Source organism: Bos grunniens, chromosome 19 (genome assembly GCF_055505025.1).
Source record: "Bos grunniens cultivar Pamir isolate PY7600 chromosome 19, Bosgru_T2T1.0, whole genome shotgun sequence".
NCBI lineage: Eukaryota > Metazoa > Chordata > Mammalia > Artiodactyla > Bovidae > Bos > Bos grunniens.
Genome location: NC_141183.1, coordinates 51,025,041 through 51,040,517, shown reverse-complemented (window position 1 = coordinate 51,040,517; position 15,477 = coordinate 51,025,041). Strand labels below are relative to the sequence as shown.

Below are 15,477 nucleotides of genomic sequence, written 5' to 3'. Positions count from 1 at the left end.
GAGGGCCATGTGATTGTTGGTCTGTGGTTGATGGGTGTTGACTATGTGGAATTAAGACTTGAAGGTCTCTGAAAAAGCCTCTACAAATTTAGCACAAGAGTCATTATCTCAGGCTTCCCTGGTGGTTGAGTGATTAAGAATTCACCTGCCAATGCAGAGGACACAGGTGCAATGCCTGGTCCGGGAAGATACCACATGCCACGGAGCAACAAAGCCCATGTGCCACAACTACTGAGCCAGTGCTCTAGAGCCCACGAGCCACAACTACTGGACTTGCGAACCTAGAGCAGTGCTCCGCAATGCTAAGCCAAGGCAACAAGAAGCCCACACACCGCAACTGGAGACCGCCCCTGCTGGCCGTAACCAGAGAAAGCCTGCATGCAGCAACGAAGACCCAGCGCACCCAAAAATAAATAATCTAAAAAAAAAAAGGAAAAATTCCTTCTCTCCATTCTGATACCTACGGTTAGGCGGTTCACTCTTATAGGCAGTGTAGCATAGCCATCGGAGAAGGCAATGGCACCCCACTCCAGTACTCTTGCCTGGAAAATCCCATGGACGGAGGAGCCTGGTAGGCTCCAGTCCATGGGGTCGCTAAGAGTGGGGCACGACTAAGTGACTTCACTTTCACTTTTCACCTTCCTGCACTGGAGAAGGAAATGGCAACCCACTCCAGTGTTCTTGCCTGGAGAATCCCAGGGATGGGAGAGCCTGGTGGGCTGCTGTCTATGGGGTTGCATGGAGTCGGACATGACTGAAGCAACTTAGCAGCAGCAGCAGCAGCATAGCCATTGTCATAAAATTAAGAAAATTGTCCAACACAGGATATGAATTGTCTCATTCTCATGAATGAATTCATATGTTTAGTAATGTATAGTTCTGGGAGGGAATAGGTTGATTATGAAGTCTATTAAGTGATGGGTTCCTGGGAACTATAGGGGATTGGAATGGGGTGTTCCAGTGACCTGCTGTGGCATAACCACTACAACCTTAGTGATATAAATGAAGAACCATCTTATTATGTTTCTGTGGGTCAGGATTTCAGAGCAGAGCAAGGACACTTGTCTCACTTAGCTTACTGATGCTTGGACCCTCATCTGGAAAGACTGGAAAGGGTGTTCAGTTCAGTCGCTCAGTCGTGTCCGACTCTTTGAGACCCCATGAACCACAGCACGCCAGGCTTCCCTGTCCATCACCAACTCCCGGAGTCCACCCAAACCCATGTCCATTGTGTCAGTGATGCCATCCAACCATCTCATCCTCTGTCGTCCCCTTCTCCTCCCGCCTTCAATCTTTCCCAGCATCAGGGTCTTTTCAAATGAGTCAGCTCTCCGCATCAGGTGGCCAAAGTATTGCAGTTTCAGCTTCAACATCAGTCCTTCCAATAAACATTCAGGACTGATCTCCTTTAGGATGGACTGGTTGGATCTCCTTGAAGTCCAAGGGACTCTCAAGAATCTTCTCCAACACCACAGTTCAAAAGCATCAATTCTTCAGCACTCAGCTTTCTTTATAGTCCAACTGTCACATCCATACATGACCACTGGAAAAACCATATCCTTGACGAAACGGACCTTTGTTGGCAAAGTAATGTCTCTGCTTTTCAATATGCTGTCTAGGTTGGTAATAACTTTCCTTCCAAGGAGCAAGCATCTTTTAATTTCATGGCTGCAGTCACCATCTGCAGTGATTTTGGAGCCCAGAAAAATAAGTCAGCCACTGTTTCCACTGTTTCCCCATCTATTTGCCATGAAGTGATGGGACTGGATGCCATGGTCTTAGTTTTCTGAATGTTGAGCTTTAAGCCAACTTTTCACTCTCCTCTTTCACTTTCATCAAGAGGCTCTTTAGTTCTGCCATAAGGGTGGTGTCATCTGCATATCTGAGGTTACTTTTATTTCTCCCGGCAATCTTGACTCCAGCTTGTGCTTCTTCCAGCCCAGCGTTTCTCATGATGTACTCTGCATATAAGTTAAATAAGCAGAGTGACAATATACAGCCTTGACATACTCCTTTTCCTATTTGGAACCAGTCTGTTGTTCCATGTCCAGTTCTAACTGTTGCTTCCTAACCTGCATATAGGTTTCTCAAGAGGCAGTTCAGGTGGTCTGGTATTCCCACATCTTTCAGAATTTTCCACAGGAAAGGCTGCTGCTGCTGCAGCTGCTAAGTCGCTTCAGTTGTGTCTGACTCTTAGCGACCTCATGGACTGCAGCCTACCAGGCTCCTCCGTCCATGGGATTTTCCAGGCAAGAGTACTGGAGTGGGGTGCCATTGCCTTCTCCACAGGAAAGGCAGAGGGTAACACAAATGTCTTGGTGGTGGTGGTTTAGTTGCTCAGCTATGTCCAACTCTTGCAACCCCGTGGACTGTAGCCGACCAGGCTCTTCTGTCCCTGGGAATCTCCATGCAAGAATACTCAAGTGGGTTGCCATTTCCATCTCCAGGGGATCTTCCTGACCCAGGAATGGAGTCCAGGTCTCCTCCATTGCAGGCAGATTCTTTATCAGCTGAGCTATGAGGGAAGCCCAACTCACGTCTTAGGATTGACAAATCATGTGGAGGTTTCTTCACGGAAACAACTGATACCTGAACAGGGATGACTCAAAGGCTGCATTCAGCTGGGACTGTTGACCAGGAGTGCTTACATGTAGCCTCTCCATGTGGCTTGGGCTTACTCAGAGAACAGTTGCCTCAGAGTAGTTCATCTTTTTACAAGCTGGCTCAGGAATCCAGGAGTATTCCAGAGAAGAAGGTAGACTCTATGTGGCCTTTTCTGGCCTAGCATCACTTCTGCTGTACTCCATTTATTGAAGCAGATATAAGCCAATCAGATTCAAAAGCAAGGTACTTGGACGCCCCCTCCAACATCTCAATGAAGGGAGATACTGCAAGTTAAAAAGGGTTACAGAGTCTTCTCTAGCTGTACAGTGGTTAAGATTTGGGGCTTCCAACACAGAGGGCATGGGTTCAACCCCTGGCTGGGGAATTAAGAGTCCACATTCTGCAGGGTTCAGCCAAAGAAGAAAAAAAAAGTTACAATGTGTATTGCCTCTTAGAATTCTCAGGATTTTTGGACCAAGTTCCTGTTTCATATAGCTCTGTAGAGTGGAAGGCTTTCTGCCAAATTTGAGGCTACCAGTAGTCAAGGCTTAAAGGAGATTTGGTGGACTGTGGGGATAACCTTGTGATACAAAGGACCTCGTCCACCCAAATGTATAGGTGGCCATGACAGCTTAGCAGGCCTCCTCTGTATTCTATCCTTCTGTAGCCAGGAGTGCATGATTCAAGATCTTCTTCTGGCTCTGCTGGTCATAGATCATTACTGTCTTCTTGCTGACACACAAATCTGATTCTTTTACTACCTTACAATCTTTTAGGGATTCCCTATCATCTCTAAGATAAAGTCCAAGGTCATCAGCATCACTTTAGCACCTTCATGATCTGACCTTGACCATTGAAAACTCAGATGCTATGCTATCATCCAAAATATGAAAGGCAGCATTTATATAATTATTGAGTTCAAATACCAGCTCTGCTGGGACTCATTAATTTTCTAGAGTACAACCGAAAGGCTTTCTTCCTTCAATTGAGGGCAGACTGCAACAAAAATGGCCTAGTTTTACCACTTTCTCCTCTGTTCAGCCAGTTCACAAGGGCCTGCAAATGGATTCCAATTCTGGAATTAGCACCTTAAGGTAAGAATTGATTGTTGATATGAAATTAAAATAACTGGGTATTTGCATTCTTTTACTTGCCACTTCTGGTAACCCTATTTAAGGCCAACCACAGCTTTCCTCGGTTCATTGATTACAGAGTAAATACTGGTGTAGACTGAGAAGAGGACTAAGTGTGTTTGTTTCCTTCTTTCTTACCAAACTATTTAACCTTTTAACATTGACATACCGAGGTGAACTGGAAGAGCCACTTCCAATTCTTTTAGCTCTTAAGTGTCAGCACATTATTATCATCGTTGTTTTCAGGTTTTACATTGCTATAGCATGACTATGAGACCGACAGTGTCACTAATTACGACAATTTCCTTAAACTAGAGCAGAAAGATGTTGCATGAAGTTCTTGAAATCTAAGACACGGGAAATTAAGTTACATAAGTTAGCAGATGTTCAGGCTGAGGATGGAAGAGCGCTGTAACAACAACTCTCAATTATTTCTCCCCTGAGGCTGGGACTAGAACTACGGGAGAAAGTTGAAATCTTCCTTTCTGTTTTACCAGTAAGTCATATCACGGCCAACACTTAGCCCTTTTTCTCTCACCACTATTTGTAATTCCATAATCAGGCTAACCGCCCCACCAGATTTTTCTAAAGTGGTTCTTTTTGTTTTCTGTGTTTTTTTTTTTTTTTTCCCGGTAAATTTCATGAGGAAAAAGAAACAGTAAAGTTCAAACAGTGCAAATGGTTACACAACGCAAGTCTCCCTTTCATCCTGATCCCTAGTTCTAGGCCGAAGGTTCCTAACTCGATTTAGGAACCGGAGCCGAAGGGAATGTTTCCAGAGCAATGTGAATTCTCTGAACGTGCGATCTTCAGTGGACTGATAATTATCATCCAAACTTTTGCCTGCACCTCGAAAAGGTCCTAGAACTCCCGAAGAAGGACTGGCTGAAAGGAGAGATGAAGCTGGAGACTCGGCAGCAGCTGGTAAAAACCTGTCATAACTCGTCCCAGCGAAAAAAAGTCCCCCCTCAACCACCCAGCCCCGGTCCCCATGGAAAAACTCTGTTCCCCGTGGGCGGGATCTTTCCTTCCCGAGTCGCCTGCCGCATTCCTGCCCTCCGGCGTGTCGGCGTGCGCTGACGTCACGACGCCGCGCGCGCGCAGTCCCGCCCCTGCAGAGCTCGGTGCTGGGACGGAGCCCGGGGTGCTCGCAGACCCGGAATGTGAGGCCTCGGCGCGGCTGGCCCCGTTTCTCTGGCGAGCTCTCCCCGCAGGGTCTGCGCCCGCCGCCCGCAGCTCAGCCGGGAGGAGTCAGGGCGGCCGCGCCCTTCTGCCGTGTGCCCGCGTGGCCGCCGCCGCCGCCGCCCCTCGGAATCCTCCGGGGCCGCTGAGGAGTTCGCTACGGAGGGAGGCGGGGGCCTTCGGGAGGAGGAGGCGGAGGAGGCGGAGGAGGCGGAGAGAAGGAAGATGGCGGCCGTGGAGCTCGAGTGGATCCCAGAGACTCTCTATAACACCGCCATCTCCGCTGTGGTGGATAACTACATCCGCTCTCGCCGCGACATCCGCTCCTTGCCGGAGAACATCCAGTTCGACGTGTACTACAAGGTACGGGCCGTGGACCCGCTCTTCCCGCCGCAGCCCCTGGGGCCGCACCCCCTTCCACGTCCGCGAACCCCCGCGTTTAACCCCTCACCCCTCGTAGTGGGATCGGCGCCCCGAGACCTCTGGGGCGGTGCCGGGCTGTCCGGTGTAGAAACGCTCCATCTGCTATCTTCTGTGTCTCAAACTCTCGTGCCTTGATGGATGGGATGCCTCTTCGCAGTGAGACTTTCCCCCCTCGGCTTTTGGTGTTCCCTCGTACCTCGGGGCCCCTTTGGGGTAGGCCTCTTTTGCTTGGACTTCCTCTATTGCGCCCTTGTCCCACTCAGCCCTTGGCTTCCAGCCTGTGACTTCGGGAATATTTTCTGCCCTCTCTTCCCCAATTAAGTGTCAGCATCAGCTGGACTTTTGTTTTGCTCTTTCCCCCTCCTTTCTGCCTTCTCCTCTCGCCTCCCTCCTTTGCAAGTATTTTTCTTTTCTTGCTTCGTGTCACCTTTCTCGTCGGTCATTGGGAAGAAGTTGGGGAATTATTGGAAGTAATGGTGTGCCTTATTCGCGTATCCTTTGAAGCTGTGGTTTTTGTTTATATTGATCCTTGCGGTTGAATAGGCGGTTTTATTAATACGAGAATGGTGATAAACTACCTGAAAGGAAGAAAGTCTTTCTTTTTAAAAAAACAAAAAACACTTGAGAATTTAAATCATGTTCCTGTAGTTGAAAGTTGTAATCTTGCAGCATTCCTAAATCGCTCCCCCTCAAAAATCTGAACAAAAAGCCTCCAAGTTCAGTCTCCAAGGAGGTTCAAGGGTAAGTGTCTTTAGACGTGGACAGTCTTGCAGTGTTTAGAGAGGGAGGAGAACTTTATGGACTCGGAGCCTCCCTTTTCCTCTCCCCCCACATTTGAATGTGAACAGTGGCCTTATTATTCAGTCCTCTTTGCCTTGAATCGGCGTGGATATCTCCTCGTCTCCAGTAGCCACCCACGCAGAATTTGACCAGAAGTAAAAGTATGATTTATTTTTTAGATCTAAACACTTCCTCTTGATTTGTAAGTTGGCTGGAACATTGTAAACTAAGATTTAACAGATGTGTATGTTCTTACATATATATGGTGTTTTATGGCAGTTGTTTCACTGGGAAGATTGCCCGCTTTCTCCACCCCAGAATATTTTTTCAGAAAGCTGCTGACTTGCTACATTCTATCTACTAAATCCAGCTGCTTTACACCAGTTTAACAATTTTTACCCCCTAGATATTTGGAGAATATTCATTTTGGTCATTTATATTATTATTTGGGGGGGGGGTGGTTAAGGAAAAATCTCCCTTTATTCCAGATCCCTTTGATACATTGATTTGCTTTTGTGTGTGTCTAAGGAAGTTTTGTGTATTTAAAATGTATTCCTCGCAGGAAGGATGAGTTAAGAGTTCTTTCCCAGCCTGGGAAACTGCAACTTTGTGTGTATGCTAACTGTATCCATTTTATTAAATCCTATGTTGTAACCTTTTACACTTTTTAGAGAAAATCATTGGAAATTTAATCAAAGTACATTCATTGGTTGAATTTCTTCAAAGTACTTGGATATCTTTCTAGTAACTTTCATTTCTAATTGAAGCTTTTCATTTGAGCATTATTAATAGTGAATGAACAGATGGTGCTTTTGGCCACATTTTGTGTTTCATATAGCCCACAGAGTTTTAATATGGCGTCTTTTGGGTACACTTTTTATTCCTTAATAGTTGTCTGCCTGTTGGGAATGTGGAAAGGAAGGTATTTAACATATGCCTGAAACTGTAAGTGCTCTTACACAGTTATTTTAAGCCTCACAATTAACCTAAATTAGGGTATTAACTTGTTTTATAAGTGAGAAAGTGAAGTAATTTAGTCAGGGTCTCATATCCAGTATGGAGAAAGCAGTGGCACCCCACTCCAGTACTCTTGCCTGGAAAATCCCATGGACGGAGGAGCCTTGGTGGGCTGCAGTCCATGGGGTTGCTAGGAGTCAGACACAGCTGAGCAACTTCACTTTCACTTTTCACTTTCATGCATTGGAGGAGGAAATGGCATCCCACTCCAGTGTTTTTGCCTGGAGAATCCCAGGGATGGGGGAGCCTGGTGGGCTGCCGTCTATGGGGTCGCACAGAGTCGGACATGACTGAAGCGACTTAGCAGCAGCAGCATACCCAGTATTCTCTTTACCTTGCTTTCTTGCTTACTGTTGAGTGTTTCCAGTTTTCTCCAGTTTATAGTTTCCAAGGAGAACCCATAATCAGATCCCTCCAGTTGCCCCAACTTCCATCAATAGGCATAGTCACAGACAAAATTATAGTGTTTGTGCATCAAAAATTCCCCCATCCTGATTCACTGTAGTTCACTGTCACTCGGTTAGTTTTTGTCGGTAGCTTCAGGTGCAGCTTTAGAAAATGGGGTTATGGAATAAACAGGAGATGAAGAAGCAGGTGTGCTGACTGCTCCTAAGAAGGGAAGGGAGAGAGAGGGATGATCTGTAGAAGGGTAAAATGTGAAAGTTGTTAAAGTTTAAGGATGGAAGATGTTAAAATATACTTCTTGTCTGAATGACAGACACCAAAACAGAGTGAGAGGTTGAATATACAAGTGAGGCAGGAAATAAGTTATGGAGCAGAGACCCTGAATAGAGACACTAATTGAATGAGCTTTGCCCCTTCTTTCACCATCCATAAATTAAGGTACCAGTCTTACATTGGAGTTGGGGAAGACTACTTCTTCCTCTAAGATCAGATGGAAAGAGGTAAAGACATGAAGTATAACATAAGTAAGATTGCGAAGAATGGTTGTAAGGAATTAGGATAAGATCGCTTGCTGGCAGTAAGGGACAGGAGTGGCGGCTTTTATGTAGAAAGGCTAAACAGAAGTTGGAATGGCTGCTAAGGTGTATATGTTTTTTAAAAAATTGACAGAAGATATAGATGGTTCAATAAAACAGTACTGAATAATGTCTCTGACTCAGATCGATGTTTTGCTAAGGGCACTCAACGATTTGGGAACAGAAGTAGATAAAGCGAATAGAAAGAATTGTGAAATTATATACCAAGTAAAAGCAAATAGAGTGAAGGTCTGGGTTCCTCAAAGATGAAGTTTGTGATCTTTTTATTGTAACTGCTGAATGGTCTGTTTTGTATCCTGTTCCAGTGACAGAATTTGCCATAGAGTTAACTTTTGACCAGGTGAAGTGTCTCAGTAATGTGTTTTATTTTTTGTTTTCAGTCTTTAACTTAGTAATTTGGGGGTTTTAAAAATTATTATTTTAAGTCTTCTGCTAAAAAACATATGAATGAATTCCTGATTTAGTATTAGAATTGTATTTTTTCTTCATTTTTTGTGTTTATTTCTATTCTTAGTTATCTTCACTCTCAACTAATATTCTCATAATCTTTTTAAATTGGCTGGTAACAAATTGCAAAAAAATTTCTTGCAACATATTTGACAACCAAAGAGTTAATGTTTTTTCACATTAGAAAGCTCTTAGGATTAATAAATTGAGAACAGGAAATTCTCTGGTGATCCATTAGTTGGGATTCTGCACTTTCACAGTCAAGGACCAAGGTTTGATCCCTGGTTGGGGAATCTCCAAGCCCTATGGTGTGGCCAAAGATAAATAAAAAAATAGCAAAAACTTTAGTGGGAGTGGGGCATAAAAGAACATAAATCGGCAGCCACACCCTGTATATGGATGGAAAGGTAATGTGTTATAAATTTGTCAGCTCATGTCAGTTTAAGCTTTGAATTTATTGCAAGTTGAATCAGAATCTCAGGATTTTACTAGGTATAGGAAACTTATTAAATATGATGCTTACATGGAGGAATTAATTACCTGAGAATAAATGAGCCAAGGAAAATGTTAAATGTACAACATTCAGGATAGTCAAGTATATTAGAAGACCATATTTATTTTAAAACAATACAGTATTGGAAAAAGAAGAGCAGAGAAGGAAATTGATTTCTAGGACATAGTAGACAGTCTACATGGAAGCTAAAGCATATATAAGAATTTGTTTATGTACTAAAGTTACAGGGCAATGCTGTATTTAAACAGTTGGGAGGAAGCTGGTTATCTGGGAGGAGTGTTGGACCTCTACTTAACACTTTACACCAAAATGAATTCCAAGCAAATTAAAGATTTAAATATGGCAAATGATATCTTAAAAGCACCAAAATAAATTACTGGGTCAGTATCTTACAGTGGGAATGACTGAAATTCTTCTTTAAAGAAATTATTTTTAAAGTAATTTACAAATTTAAAAAGTGTCAAATGTTACAAAAATGAGTAATGTAGAATGTGAAGTCCTCTGTTATTCATCTTGCCAACGCTGTAATACTGTCCTGGCTTAGCGAAGGCTTCTCTAAGCATGAAACCAAAACCCAGGATGAAAAAAAGAAATGGATTCTGTTGAATACATTAAAAATTAGGGGGGAAATTGAAAGCACATTTTTTTAAAAAGACTATGCAAATGAGCATAGAGACAGCATATTAAAAAGCAGAGACATTATTTTGCCAACAAAAGTCCTAGAGTCAAAGCTATGGGTTTTCAAGTAGTTGTGTTTAGATGTGAGAGTTGGACTATAAAGAAAGTTGAGCGCTGAAGAATTGATGCTTTTGAACTGTGGTGTTGGAGAAGATTCTTGAGAGTCCCTTGGACTGCAAGGAGATCCAACCAGTTCATCTTAAAGGAGATCAGTCCTGAATGTTTATTGGAAGGACTGATGTTGAAGCTGAAACTGCAATACTTCCGCCACCTGATGCGGAGAGCTGACTCATTTGAAAAGACCCTGATGCTGGGAAAGATTGAAGGCGGGAGGAGAAGGGGACGACAGAGGATGAGATGGTTGGATGGCATCACCGACTCAAAGGACATGAGTTTGAGCAAGCTCCAGTAGTTGGTCATGGACAGGGAGGCCTGGCGTGTTGCAGTCCATGGGGTCGCAAAGAGTCAGACATTGAGGAACTGAACTGAACTGAATTGATGCAAATGACATTTGTCAGGTAATGAATTTCCTAATACAGAAAGATCTGATGTTCACCAGTATATAAAGTACAACCAGCTGATTTCCAGAAGACCTGAAGAGCTAGCTCACAGAACACGAAAATATGAATGGCTAATAAACAACAAATGAAATGCAAATTAAAGTGCAATGTCAAGCCAAGTCAATCATGAAGAAGAAATCTGGAGAACTTACACCATCATATGGAGCTGTAACAGATAGGATAATATGGGATTGCCATATAAATAGACAAATAGCCCAGTGGAAGAGTTCAGTCCAGTAACAGACTGACACATGTACTGTCACCTGGTTTATGACAAAGGTGACATAGTGGTACAATGGGGAAAGGAAGATCAAATAAATAGTGTTGGTTCGTTGGATATCCATGTAGAGGGAGAAAGATCATGATCTTATACACAATTACCATTTTTGGTGGATTGCTGATCTAAATGTGGAAAACAGTGTTTTAGGAAAAAGTGTTCACTGTGTCAGCAAAAATATAATAAATAGGATACAAAAAATGAGCTAAATGTAAAAGGTAATTTGGTATATTGGCCTATTTTAAGATTAAGAACATCTGTTTATTAAAAGATACCATTAAAAGAGTGAAAAGCGAAGCCACAGAGTGGGAGGAAATATTTGCAGCACATAGTATCTCATAAAAGATTCATCTTGCATCTAAAAGACTAGAAATAAACAAGAAATAGCTAATTCTTTTAAATGAGAAAATAATTTCAATAGACATCCAAAAAGAGGACATTCAAAGGTCCAGTGAAACATTTTGGAAAGATGCTCAACCTCATTTTGTCTTCAGGGCAATTGCTGTTCTACTATACTCTCTTCAGAATGACTAAATGAAAAAGAAGTGTTGGTAAGGATATGGAGCAATCAGAACTCTCATAAACTGTTAGTGGAAGTGTTAATTGATATACCATTTTGGAAAACTCACATTGTCTACTATAAAGTGTGCGTGTGCGTGTATACACACACCGTATACCCCAGTAATTCCTCCTCACGATTATAACAGTAAGGTTCATAGCAACACTATTCATAATAACCAAAAAAATGGAAACTATCCCAATAGCCATCAGTAGGAGAATTATAAATTGTGAAATAGTCATGTAGAGGAATATTTTACAGTAAAATGAATGAATTGCAGTTGTGAAACCATATGGATATATCTCACAGGTGACATTAAGTGAAAGAAATCAGCAAAGGAGTATATACCAGAGGCTCCCAAACTTTCTCCCTTCACAGCACCTTTAGGTCAAAAGAAATACCTGACAGCTCTGTTAATTAAGTAGTTAGATATAAAAAACTGAATAATACTTAAGTCCTAAAAACACAAGAACCATTAAAAAAAATGAATAAACAGAAATTGAAAGAGTATTTTACTCCATTCTTAAATAAGCATGATTACTTACTACTGAAATGTGTGTATGTGTCAGACACTGTACAACTTCTCAGATCTTGAAATTGAATTGGAAACTACCATTCTTATTTTCTGTTACATGAGTTTTGCACGTTCCTTTTATCATGACAACCACCAAAAATGCTGCTTCACAAAGATAAGATGTCATTGAAAGAAATATAGCAGTCTAGTATTTGGCATGGTTTTATATAAATGTTGAATATTGTACCTTTCAAGTTTAAAATATCTTGCAGTGCCCCAGGGCATTTTGGTGCAGCTTGGAAAATGTGGATCTATAATGTGTGGTTCCATTTACATAAGGTTCAAAAACAGGCTTAAAAAATGAAAAGTGTTTTAAGTTTGGAGAGGTTGCCCTTGGCGGGTAGTGACAGTGCAGGGCGCGAAGGGAGATATCTGGGATTCTGATGGTGCTCGGTTTCGTTAATGTCATCTGCATGTTGGTATCTGGGCATGTTCACTTTGTGAAAATTTATTGAACTTTGCATTCTTTTATTTTTCTTTTTAAAATTATGTATTTTTATTGAAGTATAATTGATGTACAATATTATATATGTTACAGATATACAATATAGTGATTCACAATTTTCAAAGGTTATACTCCATTTATATTATTGTAAAATATTGGCTGTGTTCCCTGTGTTGTACAATATGTTCCTGTAGCTTATTTTATACGTAATAGTTTGTACTTCTTAGAGCTTTACATTTTAAATATAAGTTGTGCACTCATCTGTGTATATGTCATATATCAGTAAAAAGGTTTAAAAATTACCATTCCTCTTCACTTGCCAGATTAGCATGGTTTAATGATTCAAAAAACTCTTATCCTTTAATCTACAATACCATGAAATTTTCCTATAGGAATGCTTGTTGACTGTACAGGAAATTCTGTTCAGGAAAGTTAAGTACAGTATTGTTCATGGTGGCAAAAATTGAAAACAACTGTTTGCTCATCAATCAGGAATGGAATACTGTACATCATTTAGAAAGAATGAGAATGCTGGATATATTGGTGTAAAGAGTACACGGGGAGAATAAAAGCTTGTCACAAAGTAGTATGAATAACAATCATGTTTGTTGTTTTTAAATGAGCGAATATATGTGTACATTTGAGTACATGTTGAAAAAAAACCTAGAGGAACACGAAATTTCAGTAATATTTATTCAAGGGAAAGAATTGTAGTTGTTTTTAACTTTGTACATATATTCTCTGTATATTTTTATACTAGAATTTTTATGATTTATTTTATTGTATAAAAGAAGTAAAATTGAATTTTTAAGAATAACGTATCTGTCCCATGAAGTTGTACTAAGAGGGGAATAGCCTAAAAGCCGATACTCTAAAATATTAGTGTGACTAAGAAGTCAGATGGCACAGCAAAGAATCTGCCTGCAATGCAGGAGACCTGGGTTTGATCCTTGGGTCTTCTGTTTTCAGGGGTTTCCCTGATGGCTCAGGTGGTAAAGAATCTGCCTGCAATGTGGGAGACCCAGGTTCAAGCCCTGGGTCAGGAAGATCCCCTGGAGAGGGGAATGGCAACCCACTCCACTATTCTTGCCTTGAGAATTCCATGGACAGAGGAGCCTAGTGGGCTGTAGTCCATGGGTTCGCAAAGAGTCGGACTCGACTGAACGACTAAACACTTTTACTTTCACATAAGAAGTAGGTCAAGGTGATTGGTTTAAAAGAAAAATAAGTCAACTAATTAAGTAGTTAATTGGCCACATTAATTCACTAGTTAGCCACATCAAGAAATGTGAGAGAAAGCTCACATTCTCAAAACTAGGAATGAGAAAGTAAAAATAACCATGGATACAATGGAAAGGGGGAAGATAGTCTTTTAAGTTGTAGCATCATTCGCTTTAGATGTAGCATAGCTTATATGCATGCATGCTGAGTTGCTTCAGTTGTGTCTGATTCTGTGCAACCCCGTGGACTGTAGCCCACCAGGGTCCTCTGTCCATTGGATTCTCCAGGCAAGAATGCTGGAGTGGGTTGCCATTTCCTCTTACAGAGGATCTTTCCGACTAGGAAAGTACAAATAACCAAAGAGAAGTTGATAGACTAAAACCATAAAAGAAGTTAAATTATATTTTCCCCTTTGTCCACTTGCCTCCACAGCAGACAAAACTCCCACATTATTAAACTATCTTGGGTATAGTCAAAGAATAGTTGATACTATTGATACTTTTTTAAAGATTTATTTTTGTCTGTACTGAGTCTTCATTGCTGATTGTAGGACTTCTCTAGTTGCAGGGAGTGGGGGTTCCTCCTCAGTTGCCATCAAAGAGGTCAAAGAGCTTCTTACTGCGGTGGCTTCTCTTGTTGCGGAGCACTGGCTCTAGGATGCTTATGTCTGCGTATGAGCAAAGTTGCTTCAGTTGTGCCTGACTCTGTGTGACCTATGAACTGGAGTCTGTCGGGCTCCTCTGTCCATGGAATTCTCCAGGCAAGAATACTGGAATGGGTTGCCATGCCTTCCTCTGAGGGATCTTTCCGACCCAGAGATCGAACCAGAGTATCTTGCATCTCTTGTATTGGCATGCAGGTTCTTTACCACCGAGCCACCAGGGAAGCCCTGGTTTTCTCTTTTATAAGTTCCTTTCTATGTTTTCTAATTTAAAAAAAAAAAAAAAAGCATCTCTGCTGGAATCAAAGGAAACAATATTTGTTTCTATTTTTTGGCTACATGGCATATGGGATCTCAGTTCCCTTAGTTCCCTGATCAGGGATTAAACCCTTGCCCTGCAGTGAAAGGAAGGAGTCTTAACCACTGAATCACCACAGAAGTCCCCAAAACAAATGTTTTAAAGTTGACTATCTAGAATACAGAATGAGGTTTTTTGTTTTTAGGGTTTTTTCCCCTAATTTTTAAAAAATTGCAGTGTAGTTAATTTACAGTGTTTCAAGTGCAGGGCATGACATCTCATATAGAGACAGAATGTTTTCTTATAGCCATGGACTGTAGCCTGCCAGGCTGCTCTGTCCATGGGATTCTCCAGGCAAGAATACTCAAGTGGGTTGCCATTTCCTCCTCCAGTGGATCTTCCCGACCCAGGGATTGAACCTGGGTCTCCCACATTGCAGGCAGATTCCTTACCATCTGAACTACCAGGGAAGCCCCTCTTAAAACCATACTGTCTTCTTTCTACTGCCTCATGGATACACTCCTGATTTTCACCAAGGTTGGTAGTGATGCTTTAAGAAGAGAAGTCAAGAAACTTCTTACCTACATACAGAGATCCCTGATACCTATTTGGTTATATATGACTGGTTATCATTGTTGGCTAGATTTTTCATCTAACTAGACTTTTGGGGCTTCCCTCATTGCTCAGTTGGTAGAGAATCTGCCTGCAGTGCAGGAGACCCTGGTTCGATTCCTGGGTTGGAGAGATCCACTGGAGAAGGGATAGGCTACCTACTCCAGGATTCTTGGACTTCTCTTGTGGCTCAGCTGGTAAAGAATCCGCCTGCAATGCAGGAGACCTGGGTTCAATCCATGGGTTGGGAAGATCCACTGGAGAAGGGAAAGGCTACTCCAGTATTCTGGCCTGGAGATTCCATGGTCTGTATATTCCATGGGGTCCCAAAGAGTTGGACACGACTGAGCGACCTTCACTTTCAGTTTCAGACTTTTGTTTTGACTTTCCATTTGTATCATGATAGCATCTTCCACCATTAACACAATCATGTTATCTTGAAAATGTTCCACTGACCCACCAAATGAGAGAATTAGAGAATATGGGTTCTA

The 15,477-nt window shown here is 41.9% G+C and overlaps 1 protein-coding gene across 2 annotated transcripts in view; it reads left to right on the top strand.

Moving 5' to 3' along the window:
• The window catches only part of APPBP2 (amyloid beta precursor protein binding protein 2), a 133,591-nt gene that overhangs the window by 67,933 nt on the left and 50,181 nt on the right, over positions 1-15,477 (top strand). The window contains exon 1 of one of the 2 annotated variants that reach the window (XM_086360504.1): positions 4,888-5,282. The exons of the other annotated variant lie outside the window; for it this stretch is intronic. Within the exon in view, the coding sequence (XP_086216630.1) occupies positions 5,145-5,282 (138 nt within the window). The 5' untranslated portion in view covers positions 4,888-5,144. Of the gene's footprint in view, positions 1-4,887; positions 5,283-15,477 lie in introns of those variants that run through there. 2 annotated transcript variants of the gene reach the window in all.